This window comes from Gasterosteus aculeatus, chromosome 12 (assembly GCF_964276395.1).
Source record: "Gasterosteus aculeatus chromosome 12, fGasAcu3.hap1.1, whole genome shotgun sequence".
Classification (NCBI taxonomy): Eukaryota; Metazoa; Chordata; class Actinopteri; order Perciformes; family Gasterosteidae; genus Gasterosteus; species Gasterosteus aculeatus.
The window spans coordinates 20,781,617-20,803,810 of record NC_135700.1 but is presented as its reverse complement, the minus strand read 5'-3'; the positions used below and the strand labels follow the sequence as shown (position 1 = coordinate 20,803,810).

At 45.4% G+C, this 22,194-nt stretch overlaps 1 protein-coding gene across 1 annotated transcript; it reads right to left on the bottom strand.

Annotated features, from left to right (window-relative positions):
- Window positions 1–638: 638 nt before the first annotated feature.
- On the bottom strand, window positions 639–15,896 carry chrna7a (cholinergic receptor, nicotinic, alpha 7a (neuronal)). Its single transcript, XM_040197097.2, has 10 exons — window positions 15,519–15,896; window positions 13,792–13,931; window positions 13,377–13,421; window positions 12,110–12,219; window positions 7,718–7,797; window positions 5,514–5,681; window positions 5,212–5,406; window positions 2,468–2,554; window positions 2,040–2,149; window positions 639–1,678 (listed from the first exon to the last, which is right to left on the bottom strand). Exons 1-10 carry the CDS (start codon window positions 15,571–15,573, stop codon window positions 1,139–1,141), a joined length of 1,530 nt encoding a protein of 509 aa, XP_040053031.2. The 5' UTR covers window positions 15,574–15,896; the 3' UTR covers window positions 639–1,138.
- Window positions 15,897–22,194: the final 6,298 nt, after the last annotated feature.

Below are 22,194 nucleotides of genomic sequence, written 5' to 3'. Positions count from 1 at the left end.
TTGCTTCTTCTTTAAACACAAACATGTATTAATGGAATGGGGAAAAGTGATATTTAATTTAATTCATTTCGATATGGATTTGTGACTTGATGGAACTTTATTAGTGTTCAGTGCAGTTTTTCATTCAGTCTTTGCAAAAAAACAAGGAATAGGCCATTGAATGACTCATCTCCCTCTGCGTAATATTACCAGAGCTGCAGTGGAGTACTTTTGTCTTTGACCTACCCAGAGGGTTTTTTGGCTCTATCTGGATGTCCTGTAAAATCAGATAGTGGAATTCAAGGTCATAGTCGGAATAAGAATGTGTGGATGGAGCAGCAGATTATCTACAGTATATTTGTATAGAAAGTGCAGATCTGTGCAGCGATGTTTGTCTTTTTTCAAAGACGGTTTCTTTGGAATTCACCCAACGTTCTTTATTTGAAAGGACCGACTGATGGGGGTGAGAGGAGGCTGTGACACGTGCGACGCAGGTCTCATAACTGGAATAAAAGCAGAGATGTTGAGGTCGTGTTGCATCCTCTGTAACCACTGAGCTGCTAAGGCACCAGAAAAATGTGAACCATCTCACATGAAAAGCAAACTATTCTGACCTCAGTCACGTGAGCAAGACGGGATAACAAACACGACAAACATGGTTTTGCTTTTATAATTTGTATTTATGAAAAGGCGACTTACAACATCACATAGATATAAATGTTCATGTGATGCAACAAACACATTTTAATACATGATATATGTGCTTCTAATTTTTTTGTATAATAAGTAGACTGTTAGAATTTTGTTAATCGCATTATAATGAACAATAACACACTCAACTGCACGTAGATTGCAAGTAGATTCTAGTACTAGATTATCAAATTACCCAACTTAAAAAATGCTTTAAAGTATCAGTATTTCTGGGTTATTTCAGAATTGTACAAGAGAATTAAATGTTAAAATGTTCCTTTAATATGCCACAAGGCTGTGTATTATAAAAGGCAACGAATGGGCATAAATTAGTTGTTAGTATTTATGCCGTAGATACAATTTGCCTGAAGTCGCAGTAACTGTATACAATTTACTGCCACATTAGATTACAAATGGTTACTCTGTGATGGGAGACATTGGTGTCCTGTCTTTTTTTGTGATGAAGACCTTAAGTGGAAAAGTCCTTGGAAACGGCATCCACAAAGTTGGGTGCTGACATGAGGATCCCGATGGTGAAGAGGATAGTGAAGAGGGAGAAAGCCAGGAGGCAAAGCCTGTCGATGACGGACGCGGCGAATTTCCACTCGTTGCACACCGACTTGTCATCGTCTTGGTGACGGAAGCGCTTGGCGATGTATCGCACCTCCTCCAGGATCTTGGCCAGCTCTGGCTCCACGCTGCCCGCCGGAGAGCCGTGACCCGCGGGCAGGAGCAGCTCATCCTCTCCCGCCCCCCCGGCCAGCCGAGCGCAGAGGACCCCGGAGTCGGGCGAGGTGGCGGCGTACTTGATGCTGTCCAGGCCCCGGATGCCGACGTAGAGCAATTTTCCGTTGGTGGATTGGGGAGCTGGGGCACCGAGATCCACGCTGGTCACGCCGGTCACGCTGTTCTGCGGGGCCTCGTCGTGACGGGCCGGGCGCGGACGCCCCTCACCCGGGCGCTTCATGCGCAGGAACCAGGCGCACCAGTTCAGCAGGATCACGCGGATCTTTTGGGTCAAGGGTGAGAGAATTATGAAGAAATGAACAAGGCTTTTAAAATCAATGAAGGGAGGTGACATCAACCAGAGAATATCCAGCTTTATGTTTCTTTTCTCCCAAATCATAATGAAAAGCTTGTTATTTTGTGGTCTTTAGATACAACTATTTAATTGGAAGATTTATAGAAATACATGAGCCAGACTTTGAGTTCTCCTGGTAAATATTTGTAGCTAACTTTCTGAACACCAGAGGACCTCTGGCCTGGAAGACACCCCAAGCAAATTCAACTCAATCATAACGAACCACACCCTAATGGCTAATGGGGTCATACGAGTCACAAGTAATGGTGCAAAATGAAACCACACTCACCCACTTTGGCATCTTGCCTCCATCAGGGTCATGGTGGTGATATTGTAAGACCACAACTGTGGCCATTATTGAGAGACCAACAATGACCATGATGGTGGCAAAGTACTGAGCTGGGGGAAGAAGAAATAGAGAAGGCAGTGAGAATGGAAACAATAAAACAGATGAAGGCAACATTGCAAGAAGTCCCGAGAATAAAGTGAAAGGTCCCCTCCTTCTATGTCTTAAAAAATGCACTGCTTCAAATATGGTGACTCAGAGTTCTATATACATATAAATACATTTAAAAAAAATCAGAATACTGGTTGAGTTACACTGAGAGGTGAGAGAACCCACGATGGGAAACGACTGCACACATTTACCCCGGTGTCGTCACGCTGATAGCCGTTGACACCCGCAGCGACTGCTTTCAACGTCACACCGGCGCTTACCTAGTAAAGGCACCGAGTCCGATGTGGCGGGCATAATCTCTGCAACCAGGAGCATGAAGACAGCCAGGGAGAGGAGGACCGTAATGCCTGCGAAGGAGACCACGTCTCTGTAAGCTCTAAACTATTAAGCAAAGTGGAAGGAGGGCAAAGTGCTTGAAATGATACCGTTGGCTGTGCCCCTTCATTCCTAAAACATAGGGGGCATTTTTTTCCTTAGAGTTGGAATGGTCTCAGTTCTTTTCTTTTTTTTCTTCTTCCTGTTGAATACTTTATTCCTAGTTGGAGTAAAATCCTCCAAAACACCAGAATGATCTTGTGCTGCCTTGTATTATTGTTCACCTTGTTTCAGATGTCACAGCACCCTTCAACAATGAGCTATTGCAACGTGGAGGGCAATGCCCCCAAAATCTTTACTTCTGTGTGAACCGCTGAAGCATATAATGTGTCACAGTCACTGGCTGCGTCAACCGAGAAGGTTCAAGCACAGAACGACGCACAGGTTCCTTAAGAAATACCTGTGAGCAGAAGGTTTTCACTAATGAGCTGCCATCGCTAAGCCACCGGCTCTTTGGCTGTCTGACTAGCACACTGAACTCCTCAGCGGGGTTAAGGGTCGCAGCGTAATTAACTGCAGGCATGCTGGTGCCACTGAACTCTACATCTTCTGATGTATTATTATATATTTGCAAGGAGAAAACATGTGAATCATAAATATCATAAAATGAAACGTCAGTGAAGAATCTGGGGATCGATGAGTCAGTCTTTTGTTTGAGATTGATCGTGAAATCAAGTAAAAAATGTTTTAGCTTGGAACATTTTCTTGTTTTAACAAACAGAACTAAAATTAAATTAAAATTTTACAGAGAGAGAAAACAATTACGATCAGACTTCAAAATCAGCAGAATGTTTTTGAGATCTTGTTTTTAATCTAAATAGCTCGAAACCAATTTGTTCTAGCAGAATGAATGCTTCATTTATTTTGGATAATACAAATCTGTCCATAATCCAAATTTGCTTGTGATTTGGATGGACCAATTTTTTAAATCGAGTACAAACAAAATCAATATGAAAATTAATATCCAAAACGAGCGGACTTTCACAATAAGAATCCACAGATAATTGAATTCCTCTTGATCCATTTGTGCATTTTAAAAATGTAATGCTCATGACCAAATTCTACTGAAGTTAAATCTGTGAATTAAAGCTGAAAACACACTTCTAAATGATGTTCTCTAAAAATAATAATAATAATGTCAGGGCTGTGGTTGATATACTGACTTCATATACAGTAGATCTGTGAGCTGACACACACACAATTTACCACAGGAATATAACTTATGACGTGTGCCTGGCTTGTGCTGTGGACTGCAGTATAAAAAACACATTTTAAACACATTTAAGGGACATTCAAATCTGCACAACAGCATATTATGCTTTCCTCCAACTGTCTGTGAGCTATCGAAACATCAGAAAGAACACACACACACACACACACACACACACACCATCAACCCACAGATGCTGTCTCCACCCATCCTGTGTAATTTATTCATGAAATGAGCTCAAACATTCAAGTCAACTGTGACAATTGAGATAAGATTAAACAATTTTCCTGCTCCACTGACAGCGAAGTCAGTCACTCAGCGCTTATTATCAGATTACTTCACAAGGCCACAGAGGAAGTGGATTAATGAAAAAACAATGTTTTTCACGGAACTGACTGATTATCCTGCAGACAAATGGACTGGAAACGAAACGATGGAGAATTATAGAAAGGTTGCCTTTGTGTCGAAAAACACACGGGCTCTAAAGGATTTGATTTAATTATGATCTCATTAGTTTGAAGCTGGATTCTTTATTTTAATTGCCGTTAAAAAAAAACTCTCTCTCGTCAACATGGCAGAAAACAAATTAACCAGTGAACTCTTTTCAGAAAGGAGTAAATGCATTTTAGGGAAACCTGTCACCTCGGTAACATTACTGGCTTGATTGAAAGGTGCACTGTGGTGCAGAAAGAAAGTAATACAGCTGGTAAAAAAGTGTATAAAGGGATGTTTCTCATTCATACAGACTACAAATTTGAAAAACTTGCTCCATCACAACAACAGTCGAGGGATACGGAGGTGGGCCAAACAGGAGAAATCAACTTTTGGCTTGCAATGGTTGGAAAGCTTAGAAAATACTGCAGACTATTCAGATTTATTTCATTAACTGGCGCATTTACTATATTCAGAAATGTGTGGGCAAGTGACCGAGGATGTCTCATCACTGTGTAGTTTCATGCAGATCCAGATCCATAATTCACTGGCGGCTTGGAGGTATGAGCCATTTTTTATTCAAACATTAATGGAGATATTTCTTCTCATAATTTATACAGCGAGCAAAGATCAATAACAACTCAAGAAAAGAATAATTATAAGAACCCACTGTAGGACCGTTTCATTGAATTATTGTGGTCCAGGTTTTTCTTCTGGTCAATGTTTAAATAGAACGGAATAAAGTGAACAGTGGAGGATTATGTGGCGTCTCGTGGTGAGTCCGCAGTTTGGCACAAACTGAATGTCCCTCCACTCACTTTACAATACCGACGTAACACGAGCAGTTCGCCGTTCGCCTCCCCAAAAAGCCATTGTGCCCGTAATGACGCTAATTTAGGAGCACTGGAACGGTGTCTGGCAGAGACCGGTGTAACAATAACTCAATGACGTCACCTTAACAATGCAATTCAGCAACGTGTTTCATACCCAGCGAGATCTTTTCCCCAGAGTCGGCGGGCAGGAGGAAGACGAGCAGCGCCAGAGTGGAGATCAGGACACACGGGAGCAGCAGGTTGAGGCCGTAGAAGAGGGTTCGCCTCCTCATCACCAAGGTGTAGGTAATGTCAGGGTACGGCTCCTCGCAGCAAACGTATGTATGCTCGTTCCTCTGTCCTTTAATCTCTGTGGGAGGAAAGGAAACACGGTGTGCTCCGGTAGAAATGAAAGTTGCAGGCGAATCATCAATTCGAATTCTGAACATCTTCCCAGGCCGCCTTGTCCCCTCTCACCCACGAGATCCCACTCTCCGTTGGGGATGTAGCTTGAGGTGTCGGCCTGCAGCAACTTCAAGTCCACGGACCAGCCGCCGTAGGTCCAGGAGCCGAACTTGAGCTCACACTTCTGGACATCGAAGGGGAACCAGCGCAAATCCATACGGCAGCTGCTCTTGAGGATCCCTGTTGTGGCGAAGTAACAGAACAGATATCTGAGATTCAAACGACACATCCGGACGTCAGGGACCTCAAGAGGAGGACAGAGTCAAGGTCAAAGTTGAATGTTTTGTGAGGTGAATAATTAGAAAAAGACAGATAAGATAAAAGATATCTTCGTCACAACGGATGTACAGTCCAACCTCGAATAAATACAGACGTTTAGTCACAAGTGCAAGCAACATCATTTGGGCACAAAAGGACCCCCCCAGCATTGAAGTAAGACTTGCTTTGGGATGTACCATACTTCACCGGAAGACTGTTACCTGGCGAGAGAGAGACAGCAACGGGTGCAGTTTTATTCAGAGCTCTGAATAGAATTTCAATTACTCTCTAATGTAGGAAGCCGACGGAGATTGAAAAAAGAAATGACAGCTGGAGAGGAAGCAAGAGAGGTGTTACTCCGATATCCAATATGACAACGAGAAGAAAGTGGCCGGTAATCCTTCAGCAGAGGCAGCCACCAAACCCATTTCCATCATTTAAGAAAGATACGAAGCATCCGAAGTAAACAAGCTCTCTCTCCGCTCTCCCGGTGCCGTGAAGATGATGAACCTCAGCGGGGAGCGGCGAGCAGAAAATGAAAGAATGAATGCTATTTACCGCAATGAACCTCGCTGACAAAGAGGAAATGATTTGGACAGGTTGACTCACTCGATGCAGTTGCGTTGAGCTCAAGTGGCGAATAAGCATCCTGGGCCAACGTGGCGTTCAACAAGGCTTTATTTGGAACAGAGATGAGAGGCAATTCGCCTGTGACAGAGGCAATCCCTCCAGTAGAAAGCAGGCGTTTATGCCTACATTGATTAAGATGAGGAGGCGAGGCGGGCCAGCGCTTTAGCGAGGTAGGAGAAAAAAGAGAAAGGGGGAATGGAGAGCCGCCGTGACAGGAAGTTTCAATGTGTTGGTGTCGATGCGTGTGTTAATGTGTACACACGGATTGATGGCTGGAGGCAGAAGGTGGAAAGGGGAATTGTGTGGATGATGGCGGCGGATCAACGCGAGCCTTTGACATGAAACACGGGGGATAAAAAAGTTGAATAACAGTTTGACAGTTTGGAGGAATACATTTATTGACCTCCCCCCAACAAATAGTTGGATTAGAAGATAAATACCACTCTTCTATCTGTCCGTTAAACAGCAGGAAGTTGTTTTTATCATCTTAGCATGGCATGAAAACTGGAAATGAGGGTTAATAGCGAGTTTCGCGCCTTGTAAAAAGTACAAAATTCACCCACCTGTGAAGCTAACTAATCTTACAATGTACATTTTATTCTTCCATCTAGACCTCCATACAAACAACTTGTTGCCTTTATACATTTCATAAGTTAATAGAAAGCAATAGAATGTGTTAGCTCCTTTAGAGCTGCTGTACAGAAATAGTGTTTGCACATCAGCCAACTCCGAGCTAGAAAGTGGTACCTAAAAATAAGACAATAAATAATTGACTGAAATCTGTCTCTAATCAGACTCTGTCTCTGCTTTCATCTCACCAAAAACATCATAGACACAGAAATCAAGAGAGATGAATTTCTTCTTTTGGTAAATTATGTTCAAAGTATGAAATAGTAGAAATAATAGAGAATAGGATCAAAAATGTCCCACTTTTGGTTTCTCTTTTTTTCACTCATAGTAGAACCCAGAAAATGTACAAAAGAATAGCATTCAATTTCATTTTAGCTCTAACATAATGACATCAGATTCCCTTCATGCAATCAAGTAACTGTCTTATGTTTTCTGACATATTATTACGTATAAGTATAAGAGTGCTCTCGGCCTCATCTTTCATTTTTACTTAATTTGTCTATTCTGTTTCTGACTGCAGCTGGAACACGGGGTTCAGTCACGTGGTGTGTGTGAAGAGCAGCATGTCCTTTCTTTCAGAAAATATGGAAGACAGCCCTTACATTTCTTCATATATAGGTTTAGCTGTGAATATTAGCTGTCTGAGACTATTTTTAAATACGTATGTTTTTCCATTTGACTGAGAGTATGCCTCTTACCTGGAGGTAAGTGGAAACAGTTGCCAGAGGTATTGACCAAAATCTTGGTGTGGGAGGTAGCATCAAAGTTTTCATCAGCACTGTGAACAACATGGAGATGCATCAGCACACTTTGACAAATTCCTACAGTGATGCAGCATTTGTTTGAATCAATAACAGCCATGCAACATAAATACGGATGAACCAGCGAGTGATACTGAACAAATCAATATCATGTTATTGACTGTAAGTTGATAATTTTCTCTCATTTACTCTTAGAATGCCCTTAGAATTGTCCAAACTCCCCCCTACATGGGGCCCCTGCCTCTTTGGTATGCTGCTCTTCCTTTCTCCCACGCAAGCTCGGTTGTTTTTCGAGTTGGCTGCTGGAGCCGTCGTAGAAGGAGAATTGCACAAGCGAAAGGACCTCCCATGGAACGCACTTTGGAGTCATTGACCGAGCCGTGGAGCGCAAAACATCTGGCTTCCCGAAAAAACATCTGTCGCTCCTCCTTCACGTCGGACTACTCTCTGGACACAAGACTCATGTGTTAGAAAAGGACAAAGCACAAGCAGAGTAATGCAATGAGGCCCAGATACTAGAGGGGCTTTCCTGTTTAATGGCTCTGTCAAATGCATTAAAGAAGAGGCAAGTTCTGTGTGGAGGGCTTCACGTTCAGATTATTTAGGAGGATTTAAGGTACATTCAGAATAAAGAGTTGCGTCGTCCATCTCATTCACTAACTCCACATCATTGACTTTACTTTGACATTCCTTCTGTTGCCATTGAAATATTTTGACAAAACAGGCGTAATTGCTTTCCTGAAAAAAATCATATCGATACGACTTTGTGTTCCTTTAAATATGAAGATCCAGTCAACCGCCAGTTATCTTAACTTAGCTTAGCATAAAGACTGGCTACAATTGTCCATGTATTTATTATCAGTTTATTCCAATACAATGCTGTGTTTGTATAATAACTTCTCTCTTAATAACATGCATGTTCAGACACTTCATCTCACTGCATAGAAGCAAGGGACGTGTTGCGCATATGGAAGGTGAAAGGGGATAAAACTGCGTTTGATAAGATCTAATAAACAAAGACTACCTGTAATAACACAGTCATCGGTATGCTGCTCTTCCTTTCGCCCACCCGAGCTCGGTTGTTTTTTTCGAGTTGGCTGCTGGAGCCGTCGTAAAAGGAGAATTGCACAAGAGAAAGGACCTCCTATGGAATGCATTTTGGAGTCATTGACTGAGCTGTGGAGCACAAAACATCTCGCCTCCCGGAAAACATCCATCACTCCTTCGCGTTGGATAACTCTAGAGACACAAGACTCATGTGTTAAGTTGTCCAGAAAAAGCACAAGCAGAGCAATGCAATGAGGCCCAAATACTAGAAGGGCTTTCCTGTTTCATGGCTCCGTCAAATGCATTAAAGAAGAGGTAAGTTTGTGGAGATTTGATGCAAAATACAAAGTTCCGTTATAGCAAAGAGTTCAACAGCGTTTCTGTGATGGCTTCATTTCCGATAACCCGTATTACACTTTGTATCACAGATCCAGGGTAACCTGGAGAGGATCTGTGTCGGAACCTTGTCCTCTTACTACTGGAGTTCCTCAGGGTTCCGTCCTGGGTCCCCTCCTCTTCTCCCCTCCTCTTCTCGCTCTACACTTTGGCGCTGTCATTCGCTTGCATTACTTCTCCTACCACAACTATGCCGATGACACCCAACTAATTCTCTCCTTCCCTCACTCGGAAGCTCAGCGGATATCCGCCTGTCTGAATGACATCTCTCAGTGGATGTCCGCTCACCATCTGAAAATCAACCCCGACAAGACACAACTAGTTCTCTTTCCGGGAATAGATTCTCCTACCCAGGACTTGACTGTTAACTTTGGCAACTCCGTGTTAACGCCGACTGTGACTGCTAGGAACCTCAACATGACACTTGACAGTGAACTCTCCCTGACTCCCAGCATTACTGAGACAACACGATCCTGTAGATACACGCTCTACAACATTAGGAGAATTTGTTCCCTTCGCACTCAGAAGGCGCCGCAGGTACTAATTCAGGCTCTTGTCATCTCCCGCCTGGACTATTGTAATTCTCACCTCTGCAGCTCATCCAGAATGCAGCAGCCCGACTGGACCAACCGTCCTAAATCTCCCACACTGCTCCGCTCCTCCGCTCTCTTCACTGGCTACCAGTGGCTGCCCTCGTCCAGTTCAAAACATTGGTGCTCACGTACCATGCTGTGAATGGATGGGGTCCAGCTTACATCCAGGACATGGTGAAACCCGACATCCCAACCCGCACTCTCCGCTCTGCATCTGCAAAACTGCTCGTCCCTCCCTCACTGAGAGCAAAACACTCGACTAGATCTCAACTCTTTGCTGTCCTTGCTCCGAAATGGTGGAACGAGCTCTCTGAAGACACCAGGACCACAGAGAGCCTTCACATCTTCCGCCGCAAACTAAAGACACACCTCTTCAGACACTACCTCGACTAAAAGACTAACAAATTGTAGCACTTAAATTGTACATATAATGCCACTATCTATAGCAAGTTGTAAATTGGCTTATTTGATGAAATTGCACTTTCTTGTTTCTTTCTCTTCTGAGTTTGTATCCCTATGGTTGAATGCACGTATTGTTGCTTTGGATAAAAGCATCAGCTAAATGACAGGAAATGTAAATGTAATGTACAGGGAACCAAACTTTACAAGTTTCAAGTAAATATAAATTTTTTATCTGGACTGTAATGAGTTGTGGAAAGCAGTAAAAAAAAACAGAAGATGTCGCAACTCCCCATGGGATACTTATTCAGAAGTTACCCTCATTCTCCTCTGCTACCCACAATTCACTCGCTCTAAATGAATTCCCCAGAGGTGGAGGTATGGTTGAGTTGAAGTTGAAAGAGGGGGAGGGAATTAAGTTGCAGCAGTATAATTCAAAGAGTCTCAAATCAAGGCTTTCCTCAGAGGGCCAATAATAAAGTACAATGCGTTTCCCCCCCATCATTAGTAGATGGGAGAGAATATTGTTTCTAATGGTATTTGTTCAGAACTTACTTTCAAAGCCTGATCAATGCTTCTATACAGCATTTTATACATACTCATATAATGCTCTTCTTGGCAAACCTTTTATAAGTTTATCAATTTGTCTTAACGATGTATTGTTCCCAAGCTCTCATCTACTAATTTTTTCATCTTTTGATATAGACAGTTGTGTTTAATCTAAAAAAAAAGTTAACAAGTACATTCACTTACATATTGATCACGTTTGAACAAGACAAAACCGCAACGTTTTCTATTCCAAAAGGAATGAGGTCCAGCTTGGTTTGGTACAACTGTGGGATTTATTTATCATTCAAATTCTGCTTGTGGTTCTCTCTCTGCAGCATGTTCTGAATAAGTCCTATGACAACATGCATTCTGCTGCTCTGCAGACCTCATGAAACAAGAGCACGAGTCTGAATATTTCACCATATTTTGACTTTTTGCCACCTGAAGATATATATTTCATTCAGATGGATTTTATGTTCTGTTAGCTCAAGGCCATTTTCCACTCAGTGTAAAATAGAGTTACAGTTGTGGTATTTTGAAGAAACTGAAGCCGTTCCCCTCTCCTCTTTTAAACAAGAAAATGGGTTTAAAATGGGGCTAACAATTATATTTTAACAGAATAACTAGTCTCCTGAAACGTGTTAGTTCAACAATGAATATGAAAGCTCGTATATGAAATGACTCTCATGCAAGAAACCTTTTGTTTCTTTATCCTGAACTTACTTTGAACATCAAGGACATTGAGATTTGATCGTACAAGTGTCCTAAAGATTCATCAAAACCTCTTAACAGCAAAAACTTGACATTAATCACTTGTTTCAACCTGATGAGTTCCCCCTGATGCCGAGTAGGTCAAGCTTTTTGAGAATTGATCATTTATAAAGCCTAGAGCTCCATTTGTGGAGTTGCATTTGCAAAACATGTGACCTAAGAGCAGATAGAACAGAGCTTCAAGTGCCAATGGCAGATATCAGCAGATGAAAATATGACAAATTTAGCAGGTTTCAGGGGTCTGAAAAAAATAGAATAAATTACAGGCCAAAGGTCACATTCCAAGCCACAAATGATCTTAAATCACTCATGCATGCAGTGTAACAATGCATCTGTAAAGAGTGATGCGTTTCTTGCATGAGGCCCAAAAAATTTCTCAATGAAATATGTTTACAACAAAGAGCCAAAACAAATAATTCCTGTGTTACAGAAAAATCTTCTCTGTCGCGGCTCATGTATCACACACACACACACACACACACACATATTGTGAGGAGGCCAGTGCATGCATGCCGACACCATGCATATTCAATTACAGTGCAGCACCCAGTGGTTTGGGCCTCACAATACCCACCTGTTATAAAGCAGAATGTCTGGCTTCCATAGGAGATCTTGAGGAAATCTAATATTGGTCACACCTGTATAGTCTGATGCATTCCACCGGAGGTAAGAATCCTCCCACTGCTGTAGGATCCAGAAAAAAATGTATTTTTCACATTTCACATCAACAGCTTCAACATATCCTTTAAACCTGTACATTTTGTGTGGCTATTTTGGATTTAGAAGAGGGTCCATTGCAATAAAGGAGAAAAGGGACACACAAGAGAACACATTTTCTTTGGACTGCAGGGTTAACTTTCATTGAGAATTGATTCTGGCGACCCCTGTGGATAAAAGTGTTTCCGAGTACCAGAGTCACTTTAGTTTTCCATATCCAATTAATATTTCCTCCCAATCTCATCTCAAGCGCTAGAATAGTAACCTGTAATGTAGCATCCCACAGCATATTATTTAGGAGGATTTAAGGTAAATCCAAAATAAAGAGTTGCGTCGTCCATCTCATTCACTAACTCCACATCTATGACTTTACTTTGACATTCCTTCTATCGCTGTTGAATTATTTTGACCAAACAGGAGTAATTGCTTTCCTGGCGAAAATCATATCAATACGACTTTGTGTTCCATTAAATATGAAGATCCAGTCAACCGCCAGTTAGCTTAGCTTAGCTTAGCATAAAGACTGGCTACAATAGTCCATGTATTTATTATCAGTTTAATCCAACACAATGCTGTGTTTGTATAATAACTTCCCTCTAACAACATGCGTGTTCAGACAAACAGGAGTAATTGCTTTCATGGCGAAAATCATATCAATACGACTTTGTGTTCCTTTAAATATGAAGATCCAGTCAACCGCCAGTTATCTTAACTTAGCTTAGCATAAAGACTGGCTACAATTGTCCATGTATTTATTATCAGTTTATTCCAATACAATGCTGTGTTTGTATAATAACTTCTCTCTTAATAACATGCATGTTCAGACACTTCATCTCACTGCGTAGAAGCAAGGGACGTGTTGCGCATATGGAAGGTGAAGGGGGATAAAACTGCGTTTGATAAGATGTAATAAACCAAGACGACCTGTAATAACACGGTTTATCTTCTTTGTTTAATCTTACATTCAACAGAAGTGTCAAATAAACACAATTTATTTTCGGGGGTATTCTACACATTTTAAAGCCGAGAATAGGTTCTGCACAGCACCCCTGAAAACTGTGGAATAGGTGAAGCTTGTGAATGAAGCTTTTCATGACTTCATGTACGTTGTACAGAGGTCTTACCATTTGGAGCCAAATGCTGGTTGTCAAGACCTGGTTCTTCTCATCCTGTTATAAAAGATCAAGTGATATTTAGTAACATATATCATTCAGGTGCTTTTGTAAAAAAGAATTTTCTGTTTTAGTTTCAATAAAAACGTATTAAGAAGAGGCGTTTATTGAAATTAAGACTAGAAGACATCCAAAGCCATTTGTTAATTCTCCATTAATGTCTCAAAAATGGATGAAATATAACAGGAACACCAATTTATGAATGAAATATCTGCTAGTTTTTACTCATATTGCAAAGGTGACTATTTCTTCATGAGATTGATTTTTTTGCTGTAAAATTAGAAGACAGTCACAATCTTCATATTAAGGGTTCATAACAACGCCAACAACATGCGCAGTTATGTGTGGGAATTCCGTTTTTACATACCACATCTATGATCTGTATGAGGCTGAGGCCCAATTCAACGGTGAGATTCTGCGAGTCGTTGGAGACTGGTCTCTCCAGCGGGTTGTAGTCAGTCATCAGGTCCTTGAACAGCCTGCGCTCGCCTGGCCCTTGAAGAGAAACTGCAGAAGACAGAGAAACCTAAACATGAAATACTTCCTAAATCTCCTAAGACAAAATGTGAGCACGACACAGACTGTTAGTCACATCCGTTGCCAATTCCTTGTCAATTACATTGGTGAACTTCCTTTAACAAAGACATCCTGCAGCGCAAACAACCCTTTTTCTACTCTAAACGGAGCTTAATGACTTTCTGTTTGACTGCTTTGAGCGCAGCTTCTGTCGATAGAATAAAATAGCTTGAGCTATTTGTTCGGGAAAACGAGACAAAAGATTTTTTTAGGCCGCGGCTCAAAGTTAGGATTGGTAGGTCGCTACCACAGCGTGTGGGAATCGTCATACACCCCTCATACACCAGGTGACTCTTGTGTTCGGCAAAGTTTTTTCTTTTTTTTTATTAAATCTAAGTCAGAGGCCAGGGTGGTGAAATTCCAAATACACTTGTTCTTCGTCTTACGGTCAAACCTGACCAGCCGCTAATAAACCACACACCTATATTGATCAGCTTTAATAATGTAGTAGAGACGGACCAGGCCTTTAGGTACCTCAGATATGTGCTCAGACATCAGACATGACTTCTCTCCTTATGGAAGCCTCAATGTACTTGTGCAGAGTCAGAGCCAGATTATCATTAAATCCACTGCCTCAATCAAAAAGGATCCCTTGAGACACAATATTATGTCACAAAGGGTCCTTGAACGTATTTCCACTTGCAATGTTACTCACATTTTTTATTTTAAATCTAAATTTGCACGCGACTTGAGTCCTTTGAACCAGTGCACAGGCAGTAAAGGCACAACAACAGCGCTGTCTTGGGTTTTGTTCAGCGAACCATTACAGTGAAGGTCTTTGAATGATGAACTTAGTGTGACACTTCCAGTGTTTTGGAGAAGATCTCTATTCCTGTCTCTTAAATTCAAATTCAAATGGAGCTTTATTGATAATGAAAGTTCCAAGGATAGTTTTTGCCAAGTAATCACATTTTATATCCCGGGTTAAGATCTAAAAAAAAAAAGTCAGCGTTTGATTCCTTCAAAGATATCAGTTATTTGAAGTGTAATGTCATTTCCATTTGTCTTTGGGTAAAAGGAGTTAAAACACAGTAAATATGGGAAAAGACTTTTCTTTTGGTTGCTCAGTGACAACACTGTTAATCTGAATGCATCACAGTACGTTTAAAGGGCACAAGTCTCCTGATTCGAAGCCAATAAACTCATGCGTCTTTTTTAGAATATTTCTTAAGTTGTGTTGCCTGCATGTGTCTCTTCCACGGAGCGCCCCCCTCTTCGAAATATAGCACAGCTTCGACCCCCCAAGAAAAAAGATACCATGATATTTTAACGCACACAGCACTATGACTCCAATCCACAAAGCCATGAGCATTTAAAGCGCATTGGAAATGAATGCAGGTTGAAAATAAAGGCAAAATAAAGAACCCCCCCCCCCCCCCCCCCCCCCGCAACATTATACTTTGTAGTATTTCTAGTAGCCAATTACGTAACGAGAACGATGGCACACACGTGACCCCTCTGCCCCTGACTTTAATTGCATTTCATTAAAAGCAATTAGAGCGCGCGCTGACTGCCTACCTTGCACCGCGAGCGCGGCGACCGCGAGAAAGAGCAGAAGATGCAGAGAGTCCATGTTGAGCCGAGCGCGGAGAGTTTCTTCTGAACCCGCTGAGGGGCTGCGGGGAGGATGAGGAGGATGAGGATGTTGTTGTGCGCTGAAGTAACTCCTCCTACCAAAGCGAGGGCTGCTGCATGGCAGGACAGCCGGCCGATTGCATGCACACTGCAGGCCGGTTGTCTCGCTGGACAACTGTCGTATTTATTTCTGCAAAGTCCAGCCTGTGTTACGCTCAGACACGTCGGATTGATCCTCACACACGTGTGCGGTCTTCGTCTTGAGCTGAAGCTGTTGGCTCGCTGCGATGTTGTTTCTGTACTTTTTAAGAAAGTGTTCAAGAAGTTTGAAAGGGGATGCACGCTGAGGCTGAAAGAGCATTACACACAATAAAGGAACTTTTTCTTAAAGCAAAATTAGGTGACATCTGCTGGGCACTGAACACAATTACAACTGTATTGTGGAGTTTGTTTGGTTCTTATGTTATTTGTGATCAAAGTTGTTGCAAAGACAAACTGTCCGCAATGAACAACACGATGGAGCAAACTATTCCCTCTGGGTGGTTGGGCGGTGCATGGATGGGAAATCCATGATCATCCACGCCTACACGGCCAATACATACATCCCAAATACACAACCAATCAAAAGAATGTGCTAAAAAATGGTGAAAACTTCTGGGAACATGCAGTAGTCGGTGTAAAATACTTTGTTTTATTCATTATGAAGCATCAAAAATAACCAGTGAAGATGACCGGAAAAAAAAACCTTTCAGGGACACATCACAAATATCAAATTAATACTTAAAGACCCAAATGGAGGTCATATGCGCATAAGTAAAACATTTCAAACGAATATTAAACGTAAATTCGTATAGTAAAACTCTATTTGATTTAATGAAAACTCATAGTGTAGGTTTCCAGAGCAGGTGGTGAACTGTGTTTACATATTCCCCCCTTGGCTGCGTGAGCTAACATCTGCATAAACCACCTTTCCCTGCAAGATAAACACCAACGTGCTGTGCTCCAGAGCGCCTTTTCTTCGGAGCGTGGCGGCTAATTAACTGGCGCTGTTCATTCGGCTCTTTGCTAGAGAGCAAAAGTCCTATGGCGTAAGATTTCTTGTGCCGCTGGTTTGGGGACAGCGATGTTGCAGGTGTACAGATTGAAAATCCCTCAGGGGAAAAATTGTAGTTTGTGATTTTAGGCTACAAAAAACAAATTCAATTAAATAAAAATAAATAATACAGAATAATAATAATAACCATTTATTTTTAAATCCTGTACATAGGGGGGTATTTTCATAGTTGGTCATTTATACTCAGTTATTTATTTACCTGTAAACATATTGTAGCGATCGGAGCGGCGGATCGAGTTGGGCGGCGCTGGTGGGCGCATTGCATGATGGGACAATCCTTAGATGCATTTCTGTTATGTTGATGTTCTGGTGTTTAAGATTATGTGTGTTTTCTAGGGTCTGTTATGTTGTGCTCAAATGTTACTGTTTAATGTTTTAATTAAATGTTTGATGTTTTGTTACAGTTTAATGTGTAGGAGTGTGGGCACCATGACCCAACTTGGTATGGCTGTGGGTGAAGTTCTTAGTTCGACGCCTTAATAAAGTGTCTATTTCCTGGGGTCGTGCGGTGTATGAAACACAGGAAGGGCAGCAAAATTAATACCAGTCTCCTGTCTCGTTCATCTAGCCAAGCTTGCCACATTGGTGTCAGAAGTGGGATATAGCTACTAGAATGCAGATGGAGATGGAGATTGAAGAGCTGGAGAGGGCCCTAGGGCAGACCCAGGGCCACTTGCGAAGCCTGATGCGGCAAAAGATGGAGTCTAATGAGGATGGACAACGCCTAGCCCTCCCTGATGGCTGCAGCACCAGACGGCTACGCCAGCAGGGGAACGTCTCAAGGCCTCACCCACCACCCATGGCTACGGAAGACCCTCGACTGCCCAGGACGGCTACTACCAGCGAGGGCCTGCTACCTACCAACACCCCCGACCAGCCACGGGTCTTCACCCCTGGCCTACAAGGCTCCTCAATCAAGCCAAGGACATCAGTCAAACTACCCAAATACGATGGGACGACACAGCTGGAGCCATATTTGTCACAAGTCCATCTAGCAGCCCAACACAGCGGCTGGGACAGCGAAGAGGCTGCCACCCATCTAGCCCTAGCATTAGAAGGCAAGGCAGTGCAGGTGCTTCGTGACCTAGCTCCAGCGGAACAAGGGAACCTACAGGCCCTAAAAATGGCGTTAAAGAGGAGATTTGGACAGCGGCTCCTTGTTGACCAGAGCCGGGAGGAACTAGCCAGCCGCCGCCGCCAAGGAGAAGAAAGTTTGGGTACCTTCGCAGCAGATGTGCAGCTACACGCTCGACTGGGTTACCCGCACTTCCAAGCAGCGGCACAAGAAGAACTAGCCCTCCACGCCTTCCTGAGAGGACTTGCACCTGAGCAGTTGCGTCAGCATGTCGCTCTCATCAGACCCCAGACCCTCGGTGATGCACTCCACGAGGCTGAACGAGCAGAGGGAGTACTCACCGCATGGCCCAGCCAGAAAAGAACTCTCCACCAACAGCCATGCGTCAGGCTTACCGATTATGACGAGGAAGAAGAAGCAGAAGAGGTCCGTCAGGTGAGGCCTCCACCACAACGAATGCAGCCCTGGCCTCCAGCACCCAGGCGGCGTCCCCCCCAGCCTACTGACCGCTGCTATCGTTGTGACGAACCGGGTCACATAGCCAGAAATTGCCCAGCCCCAACTCCGAAACCCAGAGTCACTTCACCAGCGGGAAACGACAGAGGAATGGTGTAGCGAGGGGTGCACCATTCCGGCCTCCAGCCCCCCTCCATGGCCGATGCACTTTAGTCGGCCGCCTCGGACACACTGAAGGGCTGTACCTGAACTGCAAACTGGATGGCCAACCGTGTCGGGCGCTGGTCGACACTGGGTCCACCATCTCCTTGGTACGACCTGGCATCCTCCCTGGTACTAGCGGAGACCTCCCAAAGACTTGGTCAACAACCACCACTCAAATGCTCACGGTAACGGGGGAACGAGCTGGCATGAGAGGGACCAAGAGACTGAAAGTCCAGGCTGGGGCCCAGGAGCTGGTGCACAAGTTCTGGCTTGCTGATATTCGGGACCCATGTATCATCGGCTTGGACCTGTTGACCCGCTGGGGTGCCTGTGTCAACGTGTTAGGAGAAACCATCACCCTTGGCACAGAGGTTGTGGCACTCCAGTCCGGTAGGGCCGCACCACCACCTATGCCGTCCATCGCCAGTGGCCCTGCACATCCACAGGCCACCTTGGCTGCCTCCATTGCGCCAGCTGTCTCTTCCTCCAGTGAGACTGTGGAAGCCGTCCGTGATTTGTGGGAGCGCAGCAGTGCTGGCCTGGACCCTGAACAGCAGCATCAGTTGAAGTGCCTTCTGGAAAATTATATGGACATATTTGCGGCAAAAGACAAAGACTGCACGCAGACAGGGCTGGTCCAGCATTCCATCGATACCGGCTCTGCACAGCCCATCCGTCTGCGGCCCAATCGACTGGCCCTCAGTAAGCAGCAAGCTGCAGAGGAGAAAATTTGCGAGATGGCTGCTGCAGGAGTAATTGAGCCCTCGGACAGTCCATGGGCAGCCCCGGCCGTACTGGTAAGGAAGAAGGACAACAACTGGCGGTTCTGTGTGGACTATCGACGTCTCAACAATGTCACCAAAAAAGACTCGTACCCCCTACCTCGTATTGACGATGCTCTCGATTACATCGCGGGGTCCAGCTGGTTCAGCTCCCTTGACCTGCGCAGCGGTTACTGGCAGGTAGAGCTGTCCCCCGACGCAAGACCTAAGACCGCCTTCACCATCGGGCAAGGGCTGTGGCAATTCCGCGTCATGCCATTTGGACTCTGCAACGCGCCGGCTACATTTGAGCGGCTGATGGAAAGGGTGCTGGCGGGCATTCCCCGGAATCATTGCGTTGTGTACCTCGACGACCTGCTGGTACATGCCAATGACTTTGACAGAGCCCTTATCAACCTCCAAGAAGTCTTCAATGCCATCCGCCATGCCCAGTTGCGACTCAACCCTGCGAAGTGCCGACTGCTAACAAGGGAAACAGCTTTCCTGGGCCACATTGTCAGTGCTCGTGGTGTAGCTACAGACCCAGCAAAGGTGACTGCAGTAAAGGACTGGCCAACCCCAGCTAACGTCAGTGAGTTGAGAAGTTTCCTGGGCCTGGGGTCATACTATCGGCGCTTCATCCGAGATTTTGCTTCGATTGCCAGTCCCCTCCATCGTCTGACTAACCTGGGCCAGCCATTCCTCTGGGATGACACCTGCACCGTAGCTTTCAACCAACTCAAGGTATCGCTAACCAAAGCCCCGATCCTTGCCTACCCTGATGCCCGCCGGCCCTTTATTGTGGACACTGACGCCAGCAATGTGGGGATCGGGGCTGTCCTTTCCCAACACGGGGACGAGGGGGAACGTGCAGTGGCATACTTCAGTCGATCCTTGAGCCGGGCGGAGAGGAACTACTGTGTGACACGACGTGAGCTGCTAGCGGTGGTCCGGGCGCTACAGCACTTCCGGCCATACCTGCACGGCAGCCACTTCCTGATCCGCACTGATCATGCCTCGCTCACTTGGCTCCTGAATTTCAAAAATCCGGAAGGGCAGGTTGCTCGATGGCTGGAGGCCCTACAAGAGCATGATTTTGAAATTCAGCATCGGGCAGGGCGACATCATGGCAATGCCGATGCACTCTCCAGACGCCCCTGCGAGGCTGTCGAGTGCCGTTACTGTCAGCGACAGGAGGAACAGGACCAATCAATGCCAGCAGTGACGATGGTGCAGGCGGTTGACAACGAAGCAGACCTGTTCCCACTGACAAGCCTGCAGTTGGAGCAGCAGCAGAAAGAGGACGGGACTCTGGCGTTAGTTAGAAGTTGGCTGGAAGCAGGGCAGCGCCCCGAGTGGGCTGTGGTATCGGCACTGGGGCCCGAGGTAAAGGCCTACCACTCGCAGTGGGGTAACTTCGAGTTCCATGACGGGGTGGTGTACCGGAGGTGGAGGGCTCCCGAAAGAGGACGCGACCTTGTACAATTGCTGGTGCCTCGCACACTCCGCCCCCAAGTCCTGAAGCTTGCCCACGGCTCGGTGGGGGCGGGGCACTATGGGAATACCAAGACTCTCTACCGCCTCAGAGAACGGTTCTACTGGCCTAGCTGTCGACGGGACGTTGAGCTGTATGTGCATTGCTGCGACCTTTGCACTGCCCAGAAGGGGCCAACCCAGCGCTCTCATGCCCCATTGCAGCAGTACCTGGTGGGGGCTCCGATGGAGCGAGTAGGAGTGGACATTCTTGGGCCCTTTCCGGTCACGGATTCTGGCAACCGTTATGTCCTCGTGGCCATGGACTATTTCACTAAGTGGCCCGAGGCTTATGCTGTGCCGGATCAGAGCGCCATCACGACTGCAGAGAGACTGGTGGAGGAGATGTTTGCCCGCTTCGGGGCCCCCGCTGAGCTGCACAGCGACCAAGGGCGAAACTTTGAGTCCCAGGTCTTCAGCGAGGTTTGTCGTCGGCTCGGGGTGAGCAAGACCAGGACGACACCCCTGCACCCCCAGAGTGATGGCTTGGTGGAACGGTTCAACCGCACGCTAGCCACCCAACTTGCTATCCTCACCAGCCAACACCAGCGTGACTGGGACCGCCACCTACCATTGGTCCTGTGGTCCTACCGGACAGCTGTCCAGGAGTCCAGCCGATGCACACCTGCTGCCCTCATGTTTGGGCGAGAACTACGGACCCCAATCGACTTGGTGTTTGGGGCTCCCCCCGAGCCCGAGATCAGCGGAGGGACAGCGATGGACTACTGTCGTCGATTGAGGGATCGCCTGCAGGTGGTCCATGACTATACTCGCCAGGCCCAGGCCAGCTCCGGAGTGCGGCAGAAACGAGCCTATGACACCAGGGGCCGGGGGCAAGCACTCATACCCGGGGACCGGATCTGGGTGTATTGTCCAGTCCGGAAGAAGGGCGTCTCCCCCAAGCTTTGCAGCCACTGGCAAGGGCCCGGCGAGATTTTGGAACGCCTGTCGGAGGTGGTGTACCGGGTGCGCATGCCTGGCCGGGGACGCACAGTGGTGTTACACCGGGACAGACTTTCACCGTACCGCCCCCTAGCTCCGCCCACGGTTGGAGAGGACAGTGACGTTTGCAGACCATGTGCTGGTACAAGTGGTTCCCCAAATGTGCCTTCTGCAAGCCGACGACGGCCTGTACGCCAACGGCGTCTACCGGGACGTTGGAGAGACTTTGTGCTAGGTGATGGGGTCGTTGAGGACAACTGACCCCTCAGGTGGGGGCTATGTAGCGATCGGAGCGGCGGATCGAGTTGGGCGGCGCTGGTGGGCGCATTGCATGATGGGACAATCCTTAGATGCATTTCTGTTATGTTGATGTTCTGGTGTTTAAGATTATGTGTGTTTTCTAGGGTCTGTTATGTTGTGCTCAAATGTTACTGTTTAATGTTTTAATTAAATGTTTGATGTTTTGTTACAGTTTAATGTGTAGGAGTGTGGGCACCATGACCCAACTTGGTATGGCTGTGGGTGAAGTTCTTA

Excerpts from the sequence above, each read along its gene's own strand:
- chrna7a (XM_040197097.2), bottom strand. The coding sequence starts at position 15,573 with ATGGACTCTCTGCATCTTCTGCTCTTTCTCGCGGTCGCCGCGCTCGCG. Across the intron at positions 5,682-7,717 it reads CTGTTTCCACTTACCTCCAG|GGATCCTCAAGAGCAGCTGC; the intron begins GTAAGAGGCATA and ends TCGCCACAACAG. Across the intron at positions 2,150-2,467 it reads GGACTCGGTGCCTTTACTAG|CTCAGTACTTTGCCACCATC; the intron begins GTAAGCGCCGGT and ends TTCTTCCCCCAG.